Source organism: Equus asinus, chromosome 13, assembly GCF_041296235.1.
Source record: "Equus asinus isolate D_3611 breed Donkey chromosome 13, EquAss-T2T_v2, whole genome shotgun sequence".
In the NCBI taxonomy this organism is placed as follows: Eukaryota; Metazoa; Chordata; class Mammalia; order Perissodactyla; family Equidae; genus Equus; species Equus asinus.
Window position 1 is genome coordinate 59,496,573 of NC_091802.1, and position 22,185 is coordinate 59,518,757.

Below are 22,185 nucleotides of genomic sequence, written 5' to 3' on the forward strand. Positions count from 1 at the left end.
TGCTGAATAGTATTCCACTGCACAGATACGTCAAACCTGTGTATCTCCTCACCAGCTGATGGCTGTGCCGATGTCTCTGGTGTGGGAGTATCGTGAATAAAGCTGCTGTGACACTCTGGGCGGGTCTTAGTGTGGACGTTTGTTTCCTTCTCTCCCGGGTGAACACCTCGGTGTGGGGGTTGCTGGTAAGTGTATATCTTACTTTATAACCAACTGCCGAGGTGTTCTCCAAGGCGAGTTGTCCCCTTTTGCATTCCCACCAGCAGTGTACGAGATTCCCAGGGACTCCCGTCCTCACCAACACCCAATAGTGTCGTCATTTTAATTTTAGCCATTACATCCAGCCATCAGTAGATGTGTCGTGGTGTCACATCGAGGTTTTAATTTGCATTTCTCTAACGACTAATGATGGTGAGCATCTTTTTGTGTGCTTATTTGCCATGCATGTATCTTCTCTGGTAAAGTGTCTTTTGCTCATTTTTAAATGAGTGGTTTATCTTATTAGTGAGTTATGAGTTCTCATATATTCTGGATACAAGTCCTTTATCAGATGTGCATCTTGAAAATATTTTTCTCCCTGTCTGGCTTGTCTTTTCATTTCCTCAGCAGCATCTCTTGAAGAGTAGAAGTTTTCAATTTTGATGAAGTCCAATTTATTCATTTTTTTTTCTTTCATAGTTCATTCTTTTTATGTCCTCTCTAAGAAATCCTTTGCCTGACTCTGACCTGCCATAAAGATTTTCTCCTATGTTTTCTGCTAAAATTTTATCATTTTAGCTCTTCCATTTAGGTATACGATCCGTTTCAAGTTAATTTTTGTTATGGTGTGAGGGCCAGGTTCGGTCTTTTTTCAACGTGTCTCTCCAGTTGTCCTGGCAGCACTGTCGAAAGACTGTCCTTTCTCCGTTGAGACACTGTGGCACCTTCGTCAAAGATGAAGCGGGCATACGTGCGTGTGTTGGTGTGTGTCAGCCTGTGGACTCTCTATTCTGTTCCCCTGATCTGTCTGTCTGTTCTCCCGCCAACACCACAGTGCTTGACGACTATAGCTTTACAGACGGTCTTAAAATCAGACAGGGGCAGTCTTTGCTCTCCTTTTACAAAATTATTTTGGCAATTCTAGGTCCTTTAGATTTCCACATAAATTTTAGAATTAGCTTGTCAATTTCTGGGGAAAAAATGCCCACTGGGAACACGACTGGAGTTGCACTGAGTCTCCTGGTCTGTTTGGGGAGAATTGACACCTTAGCGATAACGAATTTTCTGCCGAATGAACATGGTGTATCTCTCCTGGATCTTTTTCTTTGTGTACAGATGTTTATTGCTACACTGATGAAACTAAAAAAGGACCAGAAAACTGGAAAGAGCCTAATCGTGTATCAATGAGGGTGATGAAATTATGACACTTCCTCATTTGGAATACTCTCTGGTCGCTGAAAAGAATTAAGGAGATTTCTATGTGCACTGATATTGATCATCTCAGACACAGCACGAGAAGAAGTAAGGTGCAGAACAGGATATATAAGCTACCACCTGTAATTTTTTAAGTGGAAAGAAACACTCATGTGCACACAAACATAATGCTTATATACGCATGGAATATATCTGGGAAGACATTTAAGAGATAGTAGCAGGTTGCTGGGAAGAGCATTGAAGGCCCTGGAGTAGATGTGAGAAAAATGTCAAAGCTATTATTCTAGTTCAAGAAGAAAGTCCTTTCTGAATTTTTGAATATGAATTTATTCGAAGGATAAGATGCTGTAAGGCATGTGTGAAGTACGGCGGGACAGCTCAGAAAACACACCTCTCACACACACACAAGCTCAGATTCCATAATCCAGTATCTGTATTTTTTAATTTTTTTAATTGTTCATAATAGTTTACATCACTGTGAGATTTCAGTTGTCCATTATTTCTTGTCCATCACCACGTAGGTGCTCCCCTTCGCCCCCTGTGCCCACCCCGTGGGTTTGTTCACATTCCACATATGAGTGAAATCATCTGGTGTTTGTCTTTCTCTATCTGGCTTATTTCACTTAGCATAATTCCCTCCAGGTCCTTCCATGTTGTTGCAAATGGGATGAATTTGTCTTTTTTATGACTGAGTAGTATTCCATTGTGTATATATACCACATCTTCTTTATCCAATCATCAGTTGATGGGCACTTGGGTTGCTTCCACGTCTTGGCTATTGGAAATAATGCTGAAATGAACATAGGGGTGCATATGATACTGTGGATTGTTGATTTTAAGTTGTTTGGATAAATACCCAGTAGTGGGATGGCTGGATCATATGGTAGTTCTATTTTTAGTTCTTTGAGGAATCTCCATACTGTTTTCCACAGTGGCTGCACCAGTTTGCATTCCCACCAGCAGTGTATGAGGGCTCCCTTTTCTCCACACCCTCTCCAACATTTGTTGTTTTTGGTCTTGGTGATTATAGCCATTCCGACTGGTGTGAGGTGATATCTTATTGTAGTTGTGATTAGCATTTCCCTAATGGTTAGTGATGTTGAGCATCTTTTCATGCGCCTGTTGGCCATCTGTCTATCAGTATCTGTATTTTTAACTTGACATTAATTATAGGTATTTCCACGGCCAGCACACTGAGGGGTAAACAGTAGAATTTGAAGGGACCCCCATCGAGGGTTTCTCGCAGCCACACCATTACTAGGGCCATGGAGCACCCTTCTCAAATGCTCTGAGCTGCAGTGCTCACATCGAGGAAGCTGGAGTAACAGCATTTCCTTTCCAGCATCATCGTCATGACTGCAGAGGACGGGCGGGTGACAACCCCACAGCACAGAGCCCACTCCAGTTCTTAGCTCCCTTCCCCTTCCTTCTCCTATAATCATAATACTAAAAGACTTTTAGACCTGGGCTTGAAATGGCTGCTAGTTCTATTAATATATGAGAAAATAGTAGTCAAGTTTCGGCTACTATTGTAAGAGTTGTTTTCCTACTTTATTCCTCTCCGTTCAGTGAGCTTCCTCTGAGTGGGGGCCACCGTACGCACTGGTGTTCTTTACTCTCTCGATTTCGGCAGCGAATACCAGCATCAAGTCAAGTCCATCGATGGTGAGATCGAAGCCTATAAGAAATCCATCGTGAAGGAGGAGGAAAAGAATGAGAAGCTGGCGAGCATCCTGAACCGGGTGGAGACGGAAGCCAGCCTGATGCAGAAACTGACCGCGCAGAGCCTGAGCAAGCAGGAGGCGCTGCAGAGCGAGTTCGGCACCTACCGGCTCACGCTGCAGGCCACGGAGGACGAGATGGGCAAGGCCCACGTGGTACGGCCGCGGCCCCACCCGGCAGCGCCTGCCTGCCAGGCCTCCTTAACAGCGGCCGCCCTCTGAATCTTCCCTTCCAGGAATACGCGGCGGTGATGAGCGAACTGCAGAGCATCCACCAGACTGCCCAGCAGGAGCTGGAGCTGAGGAGTAAGACGGACGCCTCCATCGTGGAGAAGCTGCAGGAGCACACGACCTCCAACAAGATGACCAAGTACTTCTACCAGCTCATCCTGAAGATCCAGAAGGAGAAGACCAACCTGGTATGCCACCTCCTCACACCGCAGCCGCGGGGGACGGGCGCCCTCAGGGACCGTGGGCACGGGGAGGCGGCGCTCAGCGGGAGCAGACCACACACAGCGGAATCAGTGTGAGCAAGGGGGCCTCAGCATGTCTATTCACTTTTCATTTCTTTCTAGTAAAAGCAATGCATTTTTGTTGTAAAAAAACTGAAAAATAGGGGCCGGCCCCGTGGCCGAGTGGTTAGGTTCACATACTCCACTTCGGCTGCCCAGGGTTTCGCCGGTTCGAATCCTGGGTGCAGACATGGCACTGCTCATCAGGCCATTCTGAGGCGGCGTCCCGTGTGCCACAACTGGAAGAACCCACAACTAAAAATACACAACTATGTACTGAGGGGCTTTGGGGAGAAAAAGGAAAAATAAAATCTTTTTTTTTTTTTTTTGAGGAAGATTAGCCCTGAGCTAACTACTGCCAATCCTCCTCTTTTTGCTGAGGAAGGCTGGCCCTGAGCTAACATCCGTGCCCATCTTCCTCTACTTTATGTATGGGACGCCTGCCACAGCATGGCTTTTGCCAAGCAGTGCCATGTCTGCATCCGGGATCCAAACCGGCAAACCCCAGGCCGCCGAGAAGCAGAACATGTGCACTTAACTGCTGTGCCACCAGGCCGGCCCCAAAAATAAAATCTTTAAAAAAAAAAACAAAAACCTGAAGCACAGAAAGGAAATAAAGAGGAAAATAAGGCAGCTGTAACTCCACCATCCAGAGATAATCTCTTCTAAATTTTCGGTATATTTCCTTCTGGAAATTTTTCTAAATGCACGTGCTCATACTCACACATGCCAGCAAACATGCGCACGCAGGAACACACTTGCGTATCCACATCCCCATGCACACACCCGAGCAAGCACACTCACATGTGCGCACACACTCACACAGACACACTAATATGCACTCACTCACACAGACACACAGACATACTCACACACTCAAACATGCCCACACATGGACGCACACCTTAAACAACATAGGACTCATTTAACGACGCTCTTGGCAGACACGTCAGGCTGCTTCATGGTTTTCAATATTGTGAATAACTCAGCACCAGGCATGCTTGCTCGCGCATCTTTGCCCACATGTGTAAGGATGAATTGCTGCAGCGGAAGCCCTGGGTCGAAGGGTGGGAGCATTTTCAATAGATTCCAGCGCCTCTGCTCGCCGAGGTTTGGCCTGGGGGTCCCGGAGTGTGATTTGACCTTCCCGGCCTGGGACCCCTGCCATGAGCTGTCTCTTGCTCTCCCAGGGGTCTTGCTTTACTCCGCACTGTGATGGGGTCCCTGTGTCCTCAGAAAGCAATTCCGTACTTGAATTGTTTCTTCTTCGCCTCTTCCCTTGGTGGGACCCCCACTGGAGTCCCCTGTGTCAGTGGGTCCCCTCGGAGGATCCCACTGAGGCCACCACACCCTGTGCCAGGCCGAGGGCACAGCCCAGGAGAGGGCTTGTCCCTGGCTCCCCACTTAAGTCTCAGTGGGGGAGCCAAGTCCTGTCCAACCTCGTCAATTTGTGTAACAGCAGCCACATGAACATATTTCAGCCCCACCAGAAGGTTCCACCTGTATGGCTGCAACCCAGGCCCTTCTGAGAGGTAGGAGAGGAGGGGGAGCCGGGGCCTCTCCGGCCTTAGGTCAAGAGTGTGAGTCCTGCTCCCGTGTCATCTGGGCCTCTGCCTTCACTCTCTTGCCTGGTACAAGACACCTCGAAGGTGTCAGAGGATTAAATCTAACCGTTTATTAAAATTTGAGCAATTTTTATTAAAATTCAAGCAAAAATTCGTGCCTGGGGAGGGCCAGAGGCCGTGCGCCCCAGATGTCAGCCATCACCATTGTTGTCATGGTGGATACTGGTCAGGAGGGGGCCCAGCTGAGCCAAAAGTGGTGGGTCGCCCACCAGCGGGGCTCACCTCTCCTCCCAGGGGTCAGAGCCGCTGTTTACCTGGCTGGCGGCCTGAGGCCTCACCCCTCCCAGACACCTGGGAGGAGGGCAGCTGACTCCTGGCCTGGCTGCGCCAAGGAAGTGGGGAGACAGGGCTGGAACCAAGACTGTGCACTGCTGGGTCTCCTTGGGCCGTCCTGGCTAATGCCCGCAGAGGCCTGCTGGTCCTTCTTCTGGGAAGTGAGGGCAAGATCACCTACTGGGAGCAAAAGTAGGGGCCCCGGGGTGCACTGGAGAAGCTGAGGAGCACAGTGGGTGTGGAGTAACCTGCCCACCGAGGCGGGTCCCCAGGGCCCCAGCTGCCGGTGGGTGTGGCACATGTACTACCACCGATGTCCAGAGGAGGGCAGTAGAGAGTCTCGGGCCAACATTCCTGCGTTACAATTGCCCCCGGACCAGCAAGTGAGCTCTTGAAAGGGGCTCTTTTTCTGAGCTCCTCAAAAACCTCACGGGCCAGTGGGCCAGTGGGCCAGCGGCAGGCAGGGCGGGGCATATCTGGGACAAGGAGCAGAGGCTGTGGATGGACGGATTCATCCAGAGCAGGGTCCAGATGGAGTGTGGGTACAGTCGATGGTGGGGTCTAGACCATTAATTCAGGGGCAGTGCTGACATCCCGGGAAGGGGCCAGGGTGCTCTCAACAAGGAGAACCAACAGCCCAGGACCAGAGCCTGGAGAGGCCGGGTGTTCTGGCTGGTCTGGCTGGTGGCTGAAAGGGGCCTAGGATCTGAAGCCCCCACAGGGCTGGGCGAGTGCTGGGCAAAGAGGAAGGTGGGAGCCCCTGTGAAGACCCCGGCGATCCCAGACAATCTTGGCAAAGAAAGAGGGGTGGGGCATGGCCTGAGCGCAGAGGGGCTAGAGGGCCCAAGAACCTTATCACGGGGAGCTGGGTGGCTTGAGATGCTGGAAGCTTCTGCTCCAGGTGGGCAGGGTCTGGCTTTAAAACTTAGGAATGTTGAGTGTCCTGTAAAGTCACTCATGGTGGCCAGTCAGAGAGTGCATGTGACACAGACCCAGCCCAGTCATGGGCGGAGGAGCCGAGATGACCCTGGGGGCCTGGGAGCCACGGGCCGTGAGAGGGCTGAGGTTTTGCATGGGCCGCAGGGGGCGAAGGGCTGGCTGGTGCGGTCCGAGCAGAGCCACAGAGACCAGGGTAAAGGACCTGGTTCCCAGAGTGAGCCTTAGCGGCTGGCACTGCCACTGCCTCCCTTCCTGATTTTCACAAATGTCCTTATGATAAACCCTCTGTTGCAGGAGGGCATCCCAGCGAATCTGTCTTCTGAGAGCAGCAGAGGAGGCTGGGTGGGCTGGTCAGACGTTCAGGGCAGCGGGCGGCCCCGAGGCGCCCTCGGCTGCTCCACCCCCAGAGCCCAAGGTTGGCGAGACCCAGGGCTCACAGCATACAATGGGATCTTTTCTTTCCAGGACTGTGTCCAGTTTTCAGTAGAGTGTAAGGACATCTGTCCCATGAATGAAAATTAGAAGTCATTGTTAAGTGTTTGCCACGGCATTACTTAGACTAGGGATTTTGGTAACAGACTGCAAGCTCCAAGAGGGCGGGAATCTTGGTTTCTTCACCAAACAGAGCAACTGCCTGCAGCAGCCACCAGGCGTTCAATTGACGGTTGTCGAGCGGCTGAGGGAATGCCTAACGGCAACCATGACTTGCTTCCTTGTTTCAAATACGACAGAGTACTGCACGGCCAGCAAAAAGGATGCAACATAAGAGCAGAAGACAAGATTTGTCAAATTAGAAGGCAGCTTACAAATCTATGTGTAAAGTGTGATCCTGCTTTTGTGTTTTGGGGGAAGGCGGGGGTTTGTGTGAAGACTGGAGGGGAGGACGGATTCCACATGGTGGTGGCTAGCCATGTGGCAGAATTGTGGGTGATTAAGATGTTCTCTTCTTTCCTCGCCTGTATTTTCACATTTCCCCACAAGGTATGTTACTGTTTGTTTAAGAAGAAGAAACAATAATGTTATCTTCCTTTTTTGTGAGAAGTCACCATTAGGGTTCCAGCAAGTAGGTCCTTTGCCAGGTCCTTGAGGAGGAGAGAAAGCCAGCCCACTCCTGCTCGTGCTTTGGAACTTCTCCAGGCATTCGAGGACCTGGCAGGCCAGCCGGCTCACATGGAGCCCCCGGAAAAGAAATGTTCAGACACATTTCCTTTTGCGAATTCAGGTGACACATCTTTCCAAAATTGACGGTGACATCGCCAAGACCACCCTGGACATCACGAACACCAGCTGCAGGCTGGACATGCATCAGAAGACGCTGGCCGAGCTGGACCAGGAAGTGAAAAAAGTCAACGTCCTCATCACCAACAGCGAGAACGAGATCTCCAGGCGCACGATCCTGATCGAGAGGAAGCAAGGCCTCATCAACTTCTTCAACAAGCAGTTGGAGCAGATGGTTTCCGAGATGGGGGTAAGCCCCAGGGCCGGGGAGGCACCTCTGGCTGATATGTGCGCCTGGCCATTTCAGGAACTGCTTCCATGTAGACATGAGCTTCTGCCCCCAGTGAAGTGGCGAGTGTGTGGGAAGCTGTGTGTCAGGGGTCAGCAAACCTTCTTCTGTCGAGGGCCAGTTAATAAATGTGACAGGTGTTGTGGGCCAGATGGTCGCTGTCGCCACCAGCTCACCCCTGCCATCGTGAGAAAGGAGCCATAGGCCGTACATAACAGATGGGCGTGTCCATGTCCAATAAAACCTTATTTATGGCCACTAAAATTTGAATTCCATATTCACCTGGCACGAGATATTCTTCTTTTGAGTTTTTGTATGGGCCTTGGACCATACAAAGACAGGTGGCGGGCAGGATTCGACCCTCTGAGGCAAGCGGTCTGACGAGTCCTGTAGGTTATCCAGGCAGCTCTAACCTAAGGACCCCCCCGGGCTTCAAGTCCCGGAGTGGGACAGGTGGCTGGGGGTGTGCTCTCTGGTAGACCCCAAAATCCAGAGGGCCCTGTGAAAGCCCCAACCCAAATGGATTCTAAGGGAGTGAAGACCCTGACCCTGACGGTGTGCTGTTAAAAGACAACTTTCAAAGCCCCTTTGGGGTACGGGGTCCCTGCCGACCCTTATATGGCTGTGGCCTGTTGGGGCCACGCCAGCAGGGGCAAGAGGAGGGGGCCTCAGAGTCCCCTGTGACCTGTATTTCCCACAGCGGGTCCAGGGCATGTGGCCAGGGCCCTCAGAGAGGGAACCCAATGATGAGGCCCTACCCTCTGAATACTGCCCCGCCTCCACCACCCAGGACAGATGCACAAGCTCAGGGTCCCAGCCCTCGGCAGCCCACCCAGAAAGCAGACCTTTGAAACAAGGAGGCTCATTTTGCTTTTCAGGGGGAAGAGATGGGGCCCCTGGAGCTTGAAATCAAAAGGCTGACCAAGCTGATCGAGGAATACAACGCCCGCGTGACGCAGGCCCAGGTGACCTGGCTGCGCCTGCAGCAGGAGATGGTGAAGGCCACGCAGGAGTGCGAGGAGCAGCTGGGCTCCCTGGCCATGTTCAAGAAGGAGCTCCACATCCTGGAGCAGAAGAAGCTGCGAATAGAGAGTAAGAGCTGCCCTGCGCTCGGCGTCCGAGGCGACTCCGCGGCTGGGCGGGGGCCCACCTCCCAGGGCGGGGTGCCCACGGTGGAGCCCACCGCCTTACGTTCACAAAGCTTCACAGCAGACCACAACGGGGCTCACATCCCATTGCGTAAAGATGAGCCGGTGCCCTGACTGGCCACCCAGTTTGCAGTCATGGTGGAAGTCGTTGAGAAAATTTACTGAACTTGTTAAGTTCACAGACTTCAGGCCTCCCAGAGAGAGGAAAGTTGGAAAACGGTCCCCGGGCTCCCCCAGCCCCTGTCTTGCCCAGACTGGGTCTGGGTCCCAAGGGTCTCCAACGTGCCAAGGTGTCCAGAGAGGGAGCGGACACCCTTCCCAGGCCACCATCCACCCACATGGCCACTCGCTGAGGCATCCTGGTCCCACTTGGTCCCACCTGGTCTCTGACCAGGGATCCATCAGGTCAGCCCCGCCACGTGGCGCCACGGGAAATGCTGCTCGGTGGTCCGGGCCCACTCCTCCTGGACACATCATATACCATTTCTTCCCAGCGCTCTTGCCACCTTCTTGCTCTGCCCCTGGGGCACCCAAACTCGCCTGTTGGAGTTTAGGGTCTGTTTTCCACCCCTGGCTCCTGAGCTCGGCCTGGACAGGGCCGGGGGGCAGGGCTCGCCTTCCTGGAGTCTCAGTGTCTGAGTGTGGACAACGTCCCCAAAGTGCAAGGAGCCTGAGTGTCCGCAGGGGAGGGGAGCTTGCCCTCCATCATCACACACACACACGTGCCCCCCCATTGGTCATCCATGCCAGGGTCCTTTCAGTTCCTCAAAGGGTCCGGCTTTGGAAACGAAGTGGCCAGGAAGAAACTGCTTCCGTCTCCTCTGGCCCAGCAGGGACGGGACTGGGGTGGGGGCACCCCGAGGAACAGCGGGCAGGAGGGGTGCTGTGAGGAGAGACCCCGCCCCCTGCTCTGGGAATGCGGCTGCCGGGCTGGCCAGGGCTCCACCCTCCCCGGGCTGCTCCCTCGGCATCCTCGCTCTCTGCCGCAGACAAGATCGATCAGGAGAAGAAGGAGCAGAAGGAGACTGAGCGCCACATGAAGGACCTGGACAACGACCTGAAGAAGCTCAACGTGCTGATGAGCAAGAACCGCACCTGCTCCGAGGAGCTGCAGCAGGACAACCTGGTGACCGAGAATGAGTTCGTGCGCTCGCTGAAGGTCGGCTCCCCTCGGCCCGAGCCGGGGCACACGGTCTCTGGCCCTTTGGCCCGAGGGCTGACGGAGGGGGGCACGTATGTGGGCACACGTGTCCTCCAGCGTGCACCCCACAGCCGCCCTCGTCCCTCCTGATGCAGGCCTCTGAGAGAGAGACCATCGAGATGCAGGAGAAGCTGGACCAGCTCAAAGAGGAGAAGGCGGCCATCCTGAACAACCTGGTGGAGGCAGAGTGAGTGCCCATGTTGGGTGCACTGATTCTTTTTTCTTTTTTTTTTTGGTGAGGAAGATTTTCCCTGAGCTAACATCTGTGCCAATTGTCCTCTATTTTATGTGGGATGGCGCCACAGTGTGGCTTGACGAGCAGTGCTAGGTCCACACCCGGGATCTGAATCTGTGAACCCCAGGCTGCCAAAGCAGAGCGTGCAAACTTAACCACTACGCTGCCACCAGGCCAGCCCCAGGTGCACTGATTCTAAATGCCACTGCTCTGTGGAGCCCGTGGGCATCCACCGTCCATTTAAAACCGCCTGGGGAGCGGTTCTGGAACCCACGCTGGAGGATCCCAGAGAACAGCTGGCCGTCACTGCAGGGCTCTGGTCTCTCCCCCCCAGGGGCAGCCCTCCCACCAAACCAGTTATCACTGGAAATCGAGAGGCTTTCTTTGGGATAAACTTTTTGAAAATTATATTATTTTTATGGTGCCTGATTGTAAGAGTAATCCGTCCCCAACTGTCAGCATTTTAAGCTATAACTGTGTGCGCAGTTGAAAGGGAAAGTCACACATAATTCCAGCTCTCTTCCTTTACCAGAAAACCACCGTGTATGTATACTTCTTTTCCTGCTGCTGCTTTTTCTAAACACAAATGGGGCTGTTTGATGTGCTTCCCCTTGAGGCATTTATACTTCCGTGGCTGTCTTTCTCCGTCCGTGCACGTGATCCCCACCTCCACTGAGGGTGCGTCGTGAGCGATGCCATGTGCTCTGGAAGGGCTGAGCGCCAGAGGCATCAGCCATTCTTGGAGTTTGATGGAACCTACACATAAACCCTGGGGCCGATGCTTCTGCAGGGCATCTTAGCCCGTCTGGGCTGCTGCAGCAGAACACCACAGACCCGGCACTTATAAACAACAGAAATTTACTGCTCCCAGTTCTGGAGGCCAGAAGTCCAAGGTCAGGGTGCCAGCATGACCGGCCGAGGGCCCTCTTCTGGCTTGCAGATTTCTCCTTGTGTCCTCACAGGGTGAAAGGGGCAAGGGGGCTCTGTCGGGTCCCCTTTATGAGGGCGCTAATCCCATCATGGGGCTCTACCCTCATGACCTAGTCACCTCCCAAAACCCCACCTCCTAATTCCATCACGTTGGGCATCGGGATTCCAACATGTCACTGTGGGGGGGACACAAGCATTCAGAGCACAGCAGGGAGCAGGTGACTGTGCCAGCATTTTAGCAGCTTCTAGGCTGTTACCCTCTTCAGACTTTTTGCTGCTGCTTCTGTCAACGTCTATCATTTACATTCACTTTTCTCAGCTCCTCCTAAAGTTACACATGCTGCTGTCTCTCTCTGTCCATCTTTCTCTCTCTGTCCGTCTTTCTCGCTCTTCCTCTCTTTGTGCCAGAGGTTTGTCTATTTCAAGAGTTGGCAAACCTTTTCTGTAAAGAGCCAGATGGTAAATACTTTTGGCTTTTCGAGCCCTGTGGTCCCTGTTGAAGCCCCTCAGCTCTGCCGTCATAGCTCTAAGCAGCCATGGACCACACAAAACAAATGGATGCGGCTGTGTTCCGATAAAACTTTCTTGGTAGACACTGGAATTTGAATTTTACATTCTTTTTTTCCATACTCAGTCTTTGAAATCTGCTGTGTATTTTACACTTACGGCCATTCAGACTCACCCACGTTCAAGTGGTCCGTAGCCACATGTGGCCGGGGCGCCATACCTGGGCAGGAGAGGCCAGTGCTGGCAGCTGGTCTGGGCTGTGACTGTGTCTGTGGGCACAGATCCCTCCCACCACCCTCGGCCCCCTCAGTCCCTGGCAAACCAGATGCCGGCCCTGCCCCTGCCCAGGATGCCAGTGGGCCTTCCCCAGAAGTGGGGGGTGTCTATGGGGTCCAGCCTGTGAGCCCCACCTGACCCCAACCCCGCATCCCCCAGCACTGTATTTGGGGAGCACAGCTTCTGGGGTGTGGAGAGGAGAGGGAGGAGAGAGGGAGGTACCAGCAGGACCGCACATTCACCCTCCACCCCAGGCTGTGCCATCCCCACGGAAACCCCCTGAGGCTCCAGGCCCACTCCGGTCTCCAGGATGGGACAGCCCCGTTTGCCGTGGGTTGGGCAGGCCAGCAGAACTTAAAAGAGAGGATGTCAGGCCTGGGGGATTTGTTGACCTCCTAGTCCCAGAATGGGGCAGTGTCTTCCTATTTCACAGTCAAGCCCTTCGCTCCGTGCCTGGGCATTCACGTACAGCCCCAGCCACAGGAGCGCGACGCTTCAGACAGGAGGGCCGAGGGTCTCCTGCAGTCCATCACACCTGGTCACAGTGTTGACCCTCCTGCTCGGAGCCCACCCCCAAGTATGGAACACGGCGCTCAGTTTCCGCTCAGCCCTGAGTGTCAATCACTGCACTGTGGGTTCTCCATTTTGAGTGAGTCCTTCGCGCATGAGCTCACCGAAGCATCAGAAAGAAATCTCCTTAATTTCTCCAGCTCTTACACTTGGTCTCCTTCCTTTAAAGACACCAGATCATGCTTTGGGAGAAAAAAATCCAACTGGCAAAAGAGATGCGTGCCTCAGTGGATTCCGAGACCGGCCAGACAGAGATCCGGGCCATGAAGGCAGAGATCCACAGGATGAAGGTGGGTGGGAGCGGGTGGGGGGCAGGGGGGCTGGGGACCCGGGAAGGGACCTGCTCCCACACAGCGCACAAGCGAAATGCACTGTTCCCTTGGGTCCTCTTACATCAGGGTCTGTCCAGCTTTTGTCCTCACTGTACTGAAATAATTGTAGGCCACACGGCTCTATGCACGGTATTTCATGAACCACCATTTTATCCTTACTCCGTGCAATCAGTGCACTCCGATATTTTTAAACGCTGGTTGTGACCTCGGAATTTCACCACCTGTTTATGAAATGTATCCCACTATTGTACCAAAAAAAAGTCTCGCTCAACAAATAGCTTCAAAGAACGCACCCATCTTTTCCCTCGGAGCCGTGTGTTTCTCTCCACTGTCATCTTTAGCTGGATTTCATTACCTTAAAAAAGGCCGGTAATTAAATCACAGGCCGTCATTGAGTCAAAGGTTCAGGGCCGTAAGGATACAAATCAGAGCAGTTAATAAAAATAAATGTGACATCACTTTGACAATGCCGTTTTTAATCATAGCCCCTCTGGCTGTTGAGTTTGGAGGAATTATGATCAAATGCATATGCTACTGATAAGTTTTAAAAACGCTCCACTTAACTGGCTTTTCAAACCACAGAAGCCACCATGTTGCTGTGGCCGGTCAGGACCCCGCCGCGGAGCGTCCCCGCGCGCACGGGCTGCCTTCTCCCGCCCCTCCAGTTGGTGGCGATTTTTCTCTTAACAAAAATAGGATCTTCACATATAACTCAGCAACTTATTTTTTAAAAAAATGATGTGGACATTAAGGCATTCTTTACCAGTTACAGAGTGTACCGTGGATACATGGTAATTTATGGAAACATTCGCAGGTGGAGCCTGTTCAGACTATTTCCAGTTTGTTGTTGTTTTGTGTCTATAAACAATGTTACAATGATGCCCTTACTTGCTGGTTTTTGTTTGTTTGTTTTCCGTAGGCTAGATTCCCAGCAGTAAGATGGCTGGGTCAAAGAGTTTGTAGCTTCTTCCCTGCACTAGGGTGGGACAGATGCCTCTTCCATGAAGCATGGGAGGACGGCTGTGTCCCCACAGCCTTGGCAGTGCTGGTGTAGTCAGTCTGCCAGCCTTGTCTTAAATTGAGGTATTTTATTGACTAAAAGTTCACCCTCTGTGGCATACAGCCCTGTGAGTTTTGACAAAAGACATAACAGCCATGAAACCACCACCACTTCACGACAGAAAACATTTCCGCCATCCTCAGATTCCCCCGTGCCCTGCAGTCCGCCCTCCCACACCCCAGTCCCTGACATACCAGTCCGTTTCCGTCCCGTAGTTTTGACTTTTCCAGAATGTCACATAAATGGACCATACAGCGTGAAGCATTCCAAGTCTGGCTTTTCTCACTCAGACGCATCAGTGTGTTGAGATCCATCGTGGTGGTGAAGTCTAATACTCAGTCTGTTCTTTAACGGGTCGCTGTGGCAGTCCATCTAAGAAATCTTTGTCTAGCCCGAGGTCACAAAGATTTTCTCTTTGTTTTCTTCTAGAAGCTTCATTCTTTTTGGTTTTCCATTAAGGTCCATGATGTATTTTGGGTTAATTTTTTTGTGTGTTGCGAGTTGCAGATGGAGGTTAATTCTTTCACAGGTTGTTTCAGTTCCCTTATTGAAAAGACTGTCCTTTCCCCACTGCATTTCTTTCTCTCCCTTGTTGAAGTCAGTGGGCCACCTTGCGTGGGTCTGCGTCCAGGCTCTCTGCTGTGCTCCACTTGGCACCTGTCCCTTCCCCGGTTCCACGCTGTCCTGCTTCCTACAGCTCCACACTTATGTGATTCCTCCAACACCGTCCTTCTGTTTCACAATTGTTTTGTCTACACTATATTTTTTGCCTTTCCATAAAAATTTGAGAATCAGCTTGTCGATTTCTACAAAAATTCCTGCTGGGATCATGATTAGGGTCGCACTGACTCTATCCATCAGTTTAGAGAGAACTGACATCTTCGCCTCGTTGAGTTTCCCAATCCGGGAGCCCCATACATCTCTCCATTTACTAGCCCTTGTCTGAGCTCCCTCATCAGTGTATTTAGTTTTCAGCATCCAGGGCTTGCACATGTTTTGTTCAATTTATACCTAAGTATTTCATGTTTTCTGGTGCTGTTATAAATTGTACTTTTTAATTTTTCAATTTCCAATTGCTCATGTTTAGTATACAGAAATATAAATGACTTTTAGATATTGGCTTTGTTTCTGTGATTTTGCTAAACTCATTTGTTTACCAGTCTTTATCATATCTGACAATCCATGTGTGACAAGAGGTTTCTCAGTGTTCTGTGGATTTGCGTTGCTGGCTTACCGGGGGGACTGAACACAAGAATGCGCCTCTGGGTGTATGTGTGTGCCTGTGTGTGCCCTTGTGGGTGTGTGCCTGTCTGTGTGTGCTCGCATTTGCATTTCTTCATCTAGAGGTTGCCTGTGCCTATCTTTGGCTGATTTTCCTACTGGGCTGTTTTCTTATTTCTTAACAATTTTTAGGAGCTCTTTGTACATTGGGGTTGCTAACCCCTGTCTTTTTAAAAAAAAAAAAAGATTTTATTTTTCCTTTTTCTCCCAAAGCCCCCTGGTACATAGTTGTGTATTTTTTTAGTTGTGGGTCCCTCTAGCTGTGGCATGTGGGACGCCGCCCCAGCATGGCCAGGCGAGTGGTGCCATGTCTGTGCCCAGGATTCAAACTGGCGAAACCCTGGGCTGCTGAAGCGGAGCGCGCGAACTTAACCACTCGGCCATGGGGCCAGCCCCTAACCCCCGTCTTTAATACCGATTACAGACACTAAAATCTCTAGTCCGCCATTTGCCTTTCCACCCTGTCCAGGGTGTTTTTATCACTCAGAATGTTTTTAATGTTTAGTTGTCTAACATATCAGTCTCTTTCTTTATGGTTTCTGGGTTTCCTGTATTACTCAAGAAGGTCCCCCCAGCTTGAAGTTGCACAAATATAGTCCTAAATCCTTTTCCAGGGTTTGCACATATTTAGATCTTGAATCCACCTGGAATTTATTTGGGGTTATGGTGTGAAGTAGGGGTCCCTCTCTATTTTCTCTCAGCTGGGAGTGAGTTATGCTGACAGCAGGTAGCCAATAATCTGTGCTTTCTCACTAAATTGAATGCCACATTGGTGAGAGCAGCTCCCCACATCCGTGCTGTCCCCATGCCTTGCCGTCCCCATCCCATGCTCATCCTGCTGTCTCTGCTCTGCTGAGACTGTGACAAGGCTGTGCCAGTGCAGAGCATTTGGTGACTGTCACTCTGCATGTCACGGTGCATTTTAAACCTGGGTGGGCTAGGTCTCCCACCACCATTCTTACCATAACTTGGGGATTCTTGCCTGTTTATCCTTTTTTGTTTTAAATCAACTTCATTGCAGCATAACTTATACACAATAACATGCATTTATTTTAAATGTCCAATTTGATGAGTTTCGACAGAAGTACACATGTATGCCGCCACGACGATCAAGACCTAGAACACTCTACCACTCCAGAAAGCTCTCTCGTGCCCCTTATGGTCCATCTCCTACTACAACCCAATCCCCAGCCCCAGGTCCCACAGACCCTTCTTGTCACCACCTCACAAAACCACGGCACATTTTATCCCAACTAAGAAATTAACCTTGGTGCAATACAGTTAAGCAAACCACAGACTCTAACCGCATTTCCCCGTGTCTTTGGCTAACGTCCTTTTTCTGCTCCAGGATCCGATCCCAGATGCATGCAGTCCTCCTGTCTCCTCACCTCCCTGATCTCTGACGGTTTCTCTGTTGGCCTGCGTGGCTGTGTATTCTTTATGTGGACTTTAAGATCATTCTGACCAGCTGATGATGCCCCCAGGCTCCTTTTCCCTCCAGCGGCATCACCCTGGTGGTCTCCCTGCTGGCTCAGTCAGGTGTAGCAGGAGACAGCGCTGGCCGCTATCCTGCATAGCCGTGTCTTGGCCTCCCGCCCCAGCCCCTTTGTCCTGTGTCCCCAGGTCAAGCATGCGCAGCTGCTGAAGCAGCAGGAGAAGATGATCCGAGACATGGAGCTGGCCGTTGCCCGCAGAGAGACCATCGTGACCCAGGCCGAGGGGCAGGGCAAGACAGACAGGAAGTTGCTCACCCGGACAGACTTCCACCACAAGCAGATAGAGCTGCGGCGAAAGATCAGGGACGTTCACAAGGTAGGGGAGGCAAGGAAGGGAACGTGCCATGGACCACTTGTCCACAGGCTGCACCCACCTCTGTCCCCCTTGCACATGGTCAGCAGGTGTGGGCAGCCTGGCTGGCAGGCATCCCAGGCATCACTGTCCAGGGCTGTCCTCCTGAGGTACCTGCCTCCACATGGGCTGTGACTTCACTCTCTCCCTCCAGCCGCCTCTCAGTGGTCCCTCCCCACCCCATTGCACTGTCACCTCTTCTTCTGCCCCTCACTTCCAGAGTTGCAATCAGAGCTGCTGTGTCGGGCTATTTTACGAGGCAGAGAAGTGACAGTGGCGGGAATGGGGGATGGAAGGAGCCTGGCTTTGGAACCAGACAAGCTAGCTTTCTCCTGTGCTGGGGACAGAAGCCGCTGCATCCTCTGGCCCGAGCCCCACAGCCCGTGTGCTGCTTCCGGGTAAAGATGCAGTGGCTGCAGGAGGTGCCCGCCGCACACCCCTAAACTTCTGCCACAACAGGCCCTTCATGGGTCCAAGAGGAGATCCACTTGGGTGGCTGCAGCCGCCCTCTGCTGCATGGGAATGGCGCCCGGGAAGCAGGGAGCATCGGGGAAGGTCACATCGCTGCCCCTGGGCAGGGGCTGGGCACCGGCTGATGGGAATGCGGACAGCACCCACTCGAGCCCACATGCCCATCCCCCAGGCCACACTGACCCAGCAGGTGGCGTATGCCCCACCCTGGGCAGGCTGGTGCTGATCCTGTGCCCACTCCTTCAGCCGTCGCTGGGCCCCCTGGGCCCCGCTGGCCAGTGGTGCGGCCTTGTGCACGTGTGGAAGCTTTCTAAGCCAGCCTGTCCTCGTCTGCCGGGTGCAAATATGAGCACTGACCCCTTCCAGATGGGCCAAGGGTTACATGAGCGCTCGGCCTCGGCTCGCTGACCTGTGACATGGGTCCTCACCATGCGGAGGCACCCAGATGATTAAGTGGGGAGCGCTGGAATAGCCCCTGCAGGCTGTGAGCCTGTGCGAGGAGAGATTAGCCGAAACGACGCCCTCGACCCCGCTGCTTGGCTGGCAGTTCCCAGAGGCGGCAGCGTGGCCTTCTCTCAGTCCCCATTGGCCAGTCTTCTCTGCCACAGTGGCCGCTCCTGACAGCCATTCTTCTCTACCCCCAGGCCCCCAGTGCCTCCTTTGCCTCTGCCCAGCTCGGCAGACAGGCTTCTCTCCGCTGCTCCCCCACTGAGCACCACCCATGCCCGCCCGACACCCCTGCGCCCCACGTCCTGCTCCCAGCGACGGGATGTGGCACCCAAGTCCTCCTGCCACACACACCCACGTGCCATGCCCACGCGACCTCCACTGCTTGTGCACAAGCTGCCCCTTTCCCATCCCTGCCAGCTCCATCACAAATTCTGCAGCCAGACCCTGAGAGCCACTCCTGTCTCTTCTTCAGTCATCCGCTGGACCCCACCAGCTGCCAAATGCCACCAGCTTCCTCTTTCTCCTAATTGTGCTGCTCCCCTGAGAACCAGCCTGCCCCCAACCTCACGGTGATGGAGCCTGGCCTCCGCTTCCCACCCCACTGCAGACGCCTCCTGAAGTGCCGGGCCCACTGTGACTCTGAAGGGGACCCCCTCCCCGTGCTGCTGGCCGCCTCCACTCCCACCATCCTCTTTCTCACACTCCCCAGCCCACGTCTCTGACCCCTGCTCCCCTCGTGACCTCAGCCCCTGCCCCGGGCGTCTCCCTCCACCCTTGGCACACAGCTGCCCAGCTGCTCCTGGTCCTCATGCCCTTGCAGACTGACCCACTGCAGGAGGGGGGGGGCCCCCAGAACTCTCAGGCCCCCCAGGTCTTTTTCCAAGCCACGTCCACCCTCAGGCAGCTGTCTGCAGTGTGGGCTCAACTGGGCCCAGCGTCTCCCTGGGACTCACGGCCCCTCCAGGTCACACACCCGCGGGGCAGGGACTGCCTTTGTCCTCTCTGGGAATCCTCTCGGATGGCGCGTAGAAGGCTCTCGGCGGGTCCTTCCGGCCTGACTCTTCTCTGTGCGCTAAATAACCAGGAGGCAGCGTCCCAGGATGACCCTGTCTGTCTCCTAGGCCACAGAGGAGTGCACCAAAGTCATCCTGGAACTGGAAGAGACTCAGAAACGCATGAGCAACTCCCTCCTGGGGAAGCAGGAACAGCTGTCAATGATGCAGTCCAACGTGGACGATCTGGAAGCCGACCTGGACCACCTCCGGGCCCTTAAGCGACAGGTAGGCAAGTCCCCTGGGCCACAAGAACCCGGGCAGTGGAGTCTGCCCCTCGCAGCAGCAGGTCTGCGCGTCCTCGGGCGAGGCCTCCTCCTGACCCAGTTAGGCCCAGGCTGATCGCAGGCAGCACCACCAACTGCTTTGCGATCATTCGTTCATCCAATATTGACCCCGTGTCCTTTATGGGCTGGGCAGGGCTCTGGGTGCCATGAACAGAAAAGACGACCACCCTGCTCTCCCCGAGGTTACATCCTGGGGGTGGGAGGACAGATGATAAACAAATAAGAAAAAAGATACCATGTGTCAGATGGTGATAAATACTCTGGAGAAAAATAAAGCAGAGAAGGGGCATCGAGAGAATGGGGATCGCACTTTTAAGTTGGGTGGTCCGAGAAGGCGGCACAGAATAAACGACCTTTGAACCAAGCCTTGCAGGAGGTGCCAGATCGAGCCACCTCAGGTAGAGAGGACAGCTGGGTAAAGCAGGAGCTTGAGACCGCCCAAGGGCCAGCCAGAGGCCAGCAGGCTGGCCTCGAGGGCAGAGAGGGCTCCGCCGGGCCACGCACAGCCTTAGAAGGGCATGAGCATGACTGCGGGCTTGTCTCAGGGAGGTGGGAAGACAGTGGAGGGGCTGGGGCTGACCAGGGACTTGGGTCCAGCAGGATCCCCCTGGCTCTGAGGTTGAGTGTGGGACGGAAGGGTCAAGGGTGGACCTGGGAGACCTGTTTGAGGCCATCACTGTACTTAGGAGGATGCATGTACGGTGATGCATGGACCAGGGCAGTAGCTGTGAGGCTGGTGAGAAGCCATCAGAGTCTGCATATAACTTCAAAGTCGCCCCTTTGAAGGCTAGACTGGATGTGGTGTGAGCAGAAGAGGCAGGTCAAGCAGGACTGCAGGGCCTGGGCCTGATCAGTGAGATGGGGAGAGAGGGAAGGGAGGCGTCCAGCAGTGGGCCTGACAGGCAGCAGGTGTCTGGTGTCTCTTAGACGATGGACAAAGGAAAAGGGCCCACCCCAGTGCATGTCAGCCTCTTCCCCTGGACGTGGAGACAGTACCTTCAGCGGTTCCCTTTCCTGAACAGTGTTCATCTGGCATTGCTTTGAGGCTGAGTTTGTGTGGGGACCAGTGGGTGTCCTCTTTTCAATTTGCACAGTCTGACCCGGGGTTTCTTGTCCCACCCAAGAACCTTTCGGAGCTCGTGGCCCTGCAGACGCGCCTTAAGCACCTGCAGGCTGTGAAGGACGGCAAGTACGTGTTCCTGTTCCGCTCCAGTCAGTCGCTGCTGGCGGAGCGTGGGCGCCTGGACAACCGGCTGGCCGTCATCAGCACCATCCTCGACCGCGTGAAGGACGAGTACCCCCAGTTCCAGGAGGCCCTGCTCAAGGTCAGCCAGACGATCGCCAACAAGCTAGAGAAACCGGGGGCCTCCTAGAGAGCAGCCTGGACCCCGCCTACCAAAGCTGGCCCCCGAGGAAGAGATTAGAATTTTGTGTATTATCAGGGACTTAGAATCTTTCTGTGTCCCTGAAAGCCATGTCTACCCTCACAATGACACTGTTTAAGAGAAATAGGCCAGCACTGCAGGAATTCTTTTTTAGCCACCCAGCAGCTTAAACCACGTCAAATCCCAGGGTTTCCAGTTGCGCTTCAGGGAGTCTTCCGTTTGCAAAGTCAGTCCCTGTGAGCAGAACCCGTGTTCCTGCCCGGGACTCACCCGGCCAAGTAAAGCTGGGGTTTGTGGCGGCTCCCTTTTCTGCATATGAGAGTGGTCAGAAGGGCACTGCGTGTCCTCGGAGCTGTGCTGGTGCCGGTTCAGAATCCCGCTGGGTGAGGAAAGGAGAGCGGACCCCACGAAAGCAGGGGCACGATGGCGCCCATCCCTCAGTGCCTCTACGAGGGTGCACCTGCAAATCCACAGCCCGCGTTCCCGTCCACAGTTTCCCCATCCCCCCTCCCTGGAACTCAGGTCCCTTCTCCCGCCCCGACTCCCACATTCACCGCTCGTCCCAGGGCTGCCCCCTTGTCCGGCCTGTGGCCCACCTGGAGCGCTCCTTCTCCCGTCCTGACTCCTGAGCACCTGCTACCTTGTGGCTTCTCTGCAGTGTGAAGGAAAAATGTTCTACAAAATAATTTCACTTTCAAACTTTTCACTAGAAAAATAAAAAAATTTTTTCTGAACATTGGAGAAAGGCATGTTTATTCTAAAACGTTTCAGAAATACAAAAACCATAAGGACGCCGAGGAGGCCCACTGCCCTGCTTTAACAGGCTCCTTCCAGTGTTTTCTGTGCACGCTCCTCTTGGCAAAGATCGCAGTGTGTGTCCAGCTTTTGTACTTCATTTTGAAAAGCTTGTCATTTTAACATAAGCATTTTCTTGTTGCATGAAAACTTCCTTGTAAATGTCATTTAACATTTCTACAAGAGCCGATTTTATGGGTTATGACAATGTTCTCTTTCAAGGAACAAGTTTGTTACTTAACTAAAGTTGCTTCCAAATTTTCGCTACTGTTGCACTGTCGGTGCCGAACACCTGTGCTCCCCTTTCAGGCCAGGTTTGCATCAGGGGCGTCCCGGGCCTCGGGCATCCTGGGAACCCCGGGAAGCC

The 22,185-nt window shown here is 53.2% G+C and overlaps 1 protein-coding gene across 1 annotated transcript in view; it reads left to right on the top strand.

Annotated features, from left to right (window-relative positions):
• The window catches only part of CCDC40 (coiled-coil domain 40 molecular ruler complex subunit), a 47,362-nt gene extending 25,605 nt beyond the window's left edge, over nt 1-21,757 (top strand). The window contains exons 12-21 of the mRNA XM_044744492.2: nt 3,047-3,290; nt 3,371-3,553; nt 7,706-7,951; nt 8,869-9,082; nt 10,128-10,297; nt 10,435-10,526; nt 13,027-13,147; nt 17,154-17,342; nt 19,421-19,579; nt 20,763-21,757. Coding sequence (XP_044600427.1) covers nt 3,047-3,290; nt 3,371-3,553; nt 7,706-7,951; nt 8,869-9,082; nt 10,128-10,297; nt 10,435-10,526; nt 13,027-13,147; nt 17,154-17,342; nt 19,421-19,579; nt 20,763-21,011 — 1,867 coding nt within the window. The 3' untranslated portion in view covers nt 21,012-21,757. The remainder of the gene's footprint in view (nt 1-3,046; nt 3,291-3,370; nt 3,554-7,705; nt 7,952-8,868; nt 9,083-10,127; nt 10,298-10,434; nt 10,527-13,026; nt 13,148-17,153; nt 17,343-19,420; nt 19,580-20,762) is intronic.
• Nucleotides 21,758-22,185: the final 428 nt, after the last annotated feature.